Source organism: Propithecus coquereli, unplaced genomic scaffold (assembly GCF_000956105.1).
Source record: "Propithecus coquereli isolate 6110/MARCELLA unplaced genomic scaffold, Pcoq_1.0 Scaffold58, whole genome shotgun sequence".
Classification (NCBI taxonomy): domain Eukaryota; kingdom Metazoa; phylum Chordata; class Mammalia; order Primates; family Indriidae; genus Propithecus; species Propithecus coquereli.
The window spans coordinates 4,867,788-4,875,257 of NW_012151729.1; the positions used below are offsets into that span (position 1 = coordinate 4,867,788).

General features: G+C 38.2%; 1 protein-coding gene across 1 annotated transcript in view; it reads right to left on the minus strand.

Moving 5' to 3' along the window:
- Positions 1–7,470, minus strand: part of SPINK5 (serine peptidase inhibitor, Kazal type 5) — a 97,788-nt gene that overhangs the window by 20,000 nt on the left and 70,318 nt on the right. The window contains exons 17-21 of the mRNA XM_012658235.1: positions 6,894–6,990; positions 5,383–5,510; positions 1,681–1,753; positions 624–751; positions 379–462 (exon numbers count right to left, since the gene is read on the minus strand). Coding sequence (XP_012513689.1) covers positions 379–462; positions 624–751; positions 1,681–1,753; positions 5,383–5,510; positions 6,894–6,990 — 510 coding nt within the window. The remainder of the gene's footprint in view (positions 1–378; positions 463–623; positions 752–1,680; positions 1,754–5,382; positions 5,511–6,893; positions 6,991–7,470) is intronic.

Consider the following 7,470-nt stretch of genomic DNA (forward strand, 5'->3'; position numbering starts at 1 on the left):
TTCTGCTCTTGTGGTGCCTCACTTTGGATAATGGGCTTAAGTTAACATTATCTAGAACTCCAAATTTTTGATACTCACTTTCTTGTTTGTAATTTTCGATTGCTTGACTGTTTGTTTTAAAACTTCAAAAATGAAATTAACGGGGTAACCACAATAATTTGACAATTTTCGCTGGTCCTACATATGTGTGATAATTGCATCAAAGTTGCTCTTAGGGCACTGAATATCACATTCTGTCTTTGCAAGATCTGGCCATGACTTTCTCATTTACCTTTATATCCCCAATAATTGGGACAGTCAGTGTTCCACAAATATTTCTTGAATGAATTAACCACACAATGAACCAGCCGAGTTTAGGTATTAGTACGTCTAACATACATTACCTGCTTGTCATTGTTCTTGTCCCTTGTATTTGCCCCCGCTTCATCCTCTTTCTTTTTTTTTTCAGCTGCTTCCCTTTCCCTGGAAGAAAAGATGGAAAGAAACATTTTAACCAAAGTAAACAAGAACCTCATTAATTATTAGATCTGCTTTTTAAGCAATTGTCACTTTTTCAAACTGATAAGAAATGACTGTTATACTTTAAGACTCACGGTGAAAACTCATTTTTGAAAAATACTCACAGTCTCTCCTTACACATAGCACACTTATTGCCATGCATCTTGCCATCTGGACCCCGGACAGGGTCACTTTCTCGAGTACAGATAAGCTTTCCATTTTTCATGTGGCTTCTATACTCATCACATATATCCTGAAAAGATGAAAAGGTTACACTGGAAATGCTGTTTTCACATAGTATTTAACTGCGTTTGAGAATCAGAAGATTCTAATCCAAAAGTAAGGCAGCCACTTAAGCTTGCTGGAATAGGCAGCACAATGGCCCACCAAGACGTCCATGTTTTCATTCCTGGAACCTATGAATATGTTGCTGTACATGGCAAGGAGGAATTATGGTTGAATAGGGAATTAAAGTTGCTAATCAGCTGAGTTTGAGATGAGGTTATCCTGGGTTATCCGAATGGGCCCAATGTAGTCACAAAGGTTCTCATCCAGGAAAGAAGGAGGCAGGAGAGTCAATGTCAGAATGACACAGCTTGAGGAAGACTTGACTGGCCATTGCTGGCTTTGAAGGTGGCCCCAGCCAAGGAATGCAGGTAGCCTCTAGAAGTTAGAAAAAGGAAAGAGATGGATTCTCCCCTAGAGCCTTCACAAAAAACAACAAAAACCCACAGCCTTACCGACACCTTGGTTTTAGCACAGTAAGACCCATTTAGAACTTCTGAACTCCAGAAATGTAAGATAATAAATTTGTTTTGTGGTAAGCCACTGTTTGCAATAATTTGTTACAGTAGCAATAACAAATTAATATATTTGTAGAACCTCATTTTCCTTATCTATAAAATAAGATTAAAAAGCCGTATTTGTCCAGGCTGTTGAGAAAAATTAAATAAACTACTATTTATAAAAGTGCTTTGTAAAGTGTTAGACTGAAAGATTTCCATTTGACGTTAGATTTCTACACTGAACAAGTTACCAGTGATACTCACATTAATGACGGCTCCTGGCCTTCTAAGGGCAAGATCTCAGTTGACCACACTGATATCCTCTTCCCATATTTTTGATGGCCAAGTGTTGACTTATAGAAAGACCATTTTTGAGAAAGCATAGTTAATGACTCACCTTTCCTGTTGCTGATCCAGTGCCATTTGATCTGAAGCCAGAATGCTCATTTTGTTTCTCTGATTCTCTTCGCCTAGATGAGAAGAGTCAGAAGTCATCTTGTTAAACAGCAGACTCAGGGTTGGAAGGACCCTGAGAGTTTGTGTATCCTTAACCACCTTCTTTACAGGAAATTGTCTTGTTCACTTGAAAAGCACCTGTCCATGAAAAGTGCCTGTCATGTACTAGGCAGTTGAAAACCATTTATTGTAGGATGAATGGTCGCCATCATTACCAAAAAAAAAAAATCCATTTTTTTTTGTTGTTAACTACTTCAGGTAAGTATTTTATAATAGTCGATTTTTATCTTAGTAATTTTCTGCATTTAAGAAACATCATTTATTCTTTTAGAAAATTCTCTACTATTAATGTGTGATGAAGAAAGAAAGTCATAAGTGAAGAGCTATCTCAATTATGTTCATCATATCTGCAAAGTATTGGTTGTACAAAGAGGTAACATGGTATAGGATAAGAGACCATAAAATTAGTCACTATTTATTACTGTAAATAGTGATATCCAATATTTACTGAACACTAATGGCAACACTACTTACTAGTGACAACTCACATTTATTGTGTGTCTACTTTGTGCCAGCCATTATGTTAAGAGTTTTACATGGTTCACCTCATTTAACTCTAAAAAGAAACACTACATGGCTCCTAGGATTATTGTTGTTCCTCCCTCCAGTATAGTTATGTGCCACATAATGACATTTCAGTCAACGACAACCGCACATGTTAAAGGTCATTAAATACGAAATGTCCGATTTTTTTTTTTTTTTTTTTTTTTGAGACAGAGTCTCACTGTGTTGCCCGGGCTAGAGTGTTGTGGCATCATCCTAGCTCACAGCAACCTCAAACTCCTGGGCTCAAGCAATCCTTCTGCCTCAGCCTCCCGAGTAGCTGGGACTACAGGCATGCACCACCATGCCCGGCTAATTTTTTCTACATATTTTTAGTTGTCCAGTTAATTTCTTTCTAATTTTAGTAGAAACGGGGTCTCACTCTTGCTCAGGCTGGTTTCGAACTCCTGAGCTCAAACAATCCGCCCGCCTCGGCCTCCCAGAGAGCTAGGATTACAGGCGTGAGCCACCGCACCCGGCCGAAATGTCCGATCTTGAATCAAAGGTTTAGTTCATTATATTGCAAACAAGAAGCAGTAAAATTAATCAAAGCATGTGCCTAAACTGGCTACACAGTTTTGCCATCTTAATGGTAGCTTGTTCATGTTAGCAGAGAAGCCCAGAGAGCCAGTGGCAATGAAACTGAGAAAGGCACTGTTCACAGCTTGTTGAGAATTGAATATTTTTCCCTGCAAGAAGGGGTCCAAAGCCAAAAGAAGTGGTAGTCAGTTCGTGCAAAGTCTAGTGAATATGGTGGATGATGGAGAGTTTGCAAGTCCAGCCTCTGTAGTTTGAGCAGCGTTGTTTGTGTGACATGTGGTCAAGCTTTGTCTTGCAAGAGAATTGGCCTGTCTCTATTGACCAATCTCGGCCACTTAATCACAAACATCTTTATCATTTCATCCAACTGGTTGCGGTAGACATCCACTGTAATCGATTGACCAGGTTTCATGAAGCTATGGTGGATAATACCAGCGCTGGACCACCAAACACACACCATGAGCTTTCTTTTGAGAAATATTCAGTTTTGGACTGTGTTTCAGCACTTCATCTTTATCCAAACATTGTACTGAACAGTTGTGATTATCAAAAAGAATCCATTTTCATCACACATAACAATGCAGTGTAGAAATGGTTTGCCTTTATGTCATGACAGCAAAGAAAGACAAGCTTCGAGATGATTTCTCTTCTGATGCTCATTTAATTCATGTGGAACTCATCTCTCCAGCTTCTTTACCTTGCCAATTTGTTTCAAATGGTCCAATATTGTTGAAACAGTAACCTCAAACCTTGATGCTAATTTACACGTAAGTTGAGATGGATTCGCTTCCACTACAGCTTTCAGCTCATCATTATCCACCTGGGTGTCAGGTTGTTGTCCACATGGTTCATTTTCAAGATTAAAATCACCAGAACAGAACTTATCAAACCATTGACATACTGTGTGTTCATTAGCCACATCCTTCCCAAACACTATGTTGATATTTCAAGTTGTCTGTGCTGCATTGGTTCCACGACAGAACTCATATTCGAAAATAACATGAATTTTTGACTTATCCATGGTTTCACAGAAATTGCTCTAAAGAAATTTGAAAGATAATCAAAAGCCAAAATGTGTGTTTGAAAGTCTGAGGGTGTACCTTCACAATAAAAATAAAACAAGAAGTGTCAAAGTGAAATGTCAGAGATATCAACTGTCAAACTTAGCACTTAAGGAAATCAGACATTTCATACCTAATGGTCTCATAAAATTGTAATGCTGATGATAGTCTCATAAGATTGTAATATCGTATTTTTATAGTATCTTATTTACATTTGGATATGTTTAGATACACAAATACTTCCCATTGTGTTACAGTTGCCTACAGTATTCAGTATAGTTACATGTTGTATGGGTTTGTAGCCTAGGAGCAATAGGCTATACCACATAGCCTAGATGTGTAGTAGACTATACCATCTAGGTTTGTGAAAACACACTCTGTGATGTCCACACAATGATGAAATCACCTAACAACTCATCTCTCAGAATGTATCTCCATCATTAAGCAATGCTTCACTGTAAATATGAGCAGATTGGAGCCTAAGAGAGTTAAATAACCTGTCCAAGAACATGGACCTGAAAGAGCCATCTGATGCTAAAACCCTAGCACTACCCCACTCCGCCATCCTGCATCTACTGAAGAATTTTTATGATGTAGAATAAATAAATATTAATACTAGGCTAATATTCAGAACTAGAGTCTAGTTTTATCTCTATAGCTCACTTTCCATGAGACTTTGAGGAAACCTGAGTAAACCAACTTCAGTTTTTCTCATTGGTAAAATCCTGCATTTGGATTATATAACCTCACATGGCCTGTACTACTACAAGATTGTCATTTTTTTTTTTCCGGTGAGAAAGGTGAAGAATGCGTGTGTGTTGTGAGAAGAAGGAGCATTATAAATATTTGTGAAATACGTATCAATTGAATGCCATAATTAAGAGCATTGTAATAAGTTTTAGAACTACAGGTATCCTTCAAGGTCATCTAGAATGACCTCATTTTATAGATGGGATTAACAGTAGTTATGTTGCCCCAATAACACACATCAGAAATGGCTGAGCTGGATCATAAAGCACTCCGACTTAATATCATTCACCCGGAGAAAATAAATAGAAGAAACAGAACCTGGATTATGCAAAAAGTGTGTCCCATGCATATGACAAGAAACCAGCTCTCTTAAACTGTGCTCGCCAACTATTCCAAATGACCATCATAAAGTCTTCCGAGGATTCAGGCACAAGGAAGAACAGTTATTTATCTGATGGCACTTTGAGGCACAGAATTATAATAGGAAATAGGGCAGGAATCAGCCACTTTATTAGCTACCCTTGCTAGTATCTATTGTTCCTTAGGGGTTGCAATAGAAAATGACAATGTTTGGGAACTAACAAAAAGAATAATTTTCATGGAGGGAGCAATAGAAAATGAGAAATAGCCATTAATTCAGGAGGAATATGTGACTATCTTTTAGATACATCTGTGAGAGAAGTACTTACAAGATTTCTTTACACATGGTACATTTATTGTTGTACGATTTGCCGTCAGCATCCCGTACAGGATCACTCTCCCGAGTACAGGTGAGTTTTCCATTTTTCATTTGCTCTCGATACTCAGCACATTGGTCCTGAAAAGGGAGAAGAAAGCAGGCCTTCTGGATCACTCAGTCTATTGTATTATTATTAAGTTTGTTAAACAATTTGTGTAAGGAAATTTCTTATCAACCTCCCCTCAAAAGAAATACAACATCTAGGGTTGCTAGCCTCAGAGAAAGAGGGGCTAGAATCATCCATATTCCAATGAAAAGAGGTCAGTTGTCATGGATACTAATGTTGTTTGCTACAAAAGGAAATTATAAAGATGGATGGAATTTAATAGCATGGATTAAAGGTTGGCAAACTATAGCCCACAGGCCAAATCTCTCGCGCTGCCTGTTGTTAGGTATAAGGCTTTATCAAAACACATCCTCACTCATTTATTTAGATATTATGTATGGCTTATTTTCCGCAACACACACAATACAACCCACCATGCCTACAATATTTATTATCTGGACTTTTACAGAAAAAACATGCTGACCTTTGCTGCAGATAAAAGGGAGAGAAAAATTCAAGAAGAAAGCACAAAGTTATACAAAATGTTAAGGAAAGTAGGCTTGACCAAATTATGGAGAAGATAGACAAAAACTCTTAACAAGTCTATTCCTGTTTAGGAGAACTCAGCTTCCTAAAGCAGAAAAGACGGAAAAAAAAAAAAAATCAGAAAGGCTGGAGTTTATCAATGGTAAATACTAGGCCTGTGTCAAACCTGGAAGTGAAGAGATGGTCTTGGTATTCTGAGGTCATAAGAAGATAAATAAGGTAGCTGTAATCTTGCGATGCTGTGTTCACAATCAAAGAATGACCTCACGTGCAATATTGTCATGCTGACACTTAAAAATGTCTCAAGAAATGTGTTCAGCATTTGCCTAAGTTATTTTATTTTATCCCTAGAAGAGTATTACTAAAGAAGAGAAACGAGAGTTCATTGAGATGAAGTAATTCACTCCATGTTTCACATATCCAACTGGTATGGGCAGGATCGTACCTCAACTACCTGACTCAAAAGTCTATGCTCTTTCGCCACATTATGCTGCCTTGGATCAACAGAAAAGATACCTCAAAAAAGTGGCTCCATCCAGGGCAAGAAAGAACAATGAAGAACATGTGATGCGATCAGATTACTGAAACGAGATTAGTGCAAGGAGAACTCAGGAGACTGGAGTAAGGGCAGCATATTGTTAATTATTTTCAGGTGTAAAGAAGTCCAGACGAGACTTGAGAGGTGAAAAATTGCCCATATCTTACCCTACAGCCTTAATTAAAGGGACACTCCTCTGTTCATCCAAGGATGCTTTCAGACACAGCACTGCATACATTCACCTGTGCCTTAGGCGATACAGGCCACATCATAGCCCTGTTGTCAATGAGCTGAGCCCGCTGTGGTTACTGAAATTAGTGGTAGCTCTCACCTGAGCATGCCCTCCTCCACCGCCACCGGAACCATGTCCTGCAGCATTTTTGTGATCTTCCTCTTCTTTCTTCTTTCTCTCTTCATCTTCTTTCTGGCTGGAAATTAGAAAGTGGGCAGTAGGCAATAATAGATTATAGGAAGTAGAGTGTATTTCTGTGAGTTTCTCATCATATGACCAAATAAGATATGTATAGAATCCACCAGCATTGACTTAACATCTACTATGTTGCAGGCCTTCTCTAAGAAGAAAAAAGATAAATTATGTGGAGTCCTCTACCTGGAAGAGCTCTTACTATAGTAAAAGAAAACCAACATGTACATTACCACAAACAAGACAAGTATTAATTAGTCATCACTTCATATATGTTCACTGGGGATCTCCAGCTGTATTTTTCATACATATATTTGAGAGTCCCCAAAATAATTACTTCTCTACTAAATGTGTTTTTTCAATTGGATTTTCTACATTTCACAAAGAACAAAACATTGGACTCATCTCTGGTTGCTCCCAGCCCTTCAGCTCACATAGCTATGGCCACATAACACTGATTTCTCCTTCATGACAATCCCCTCAC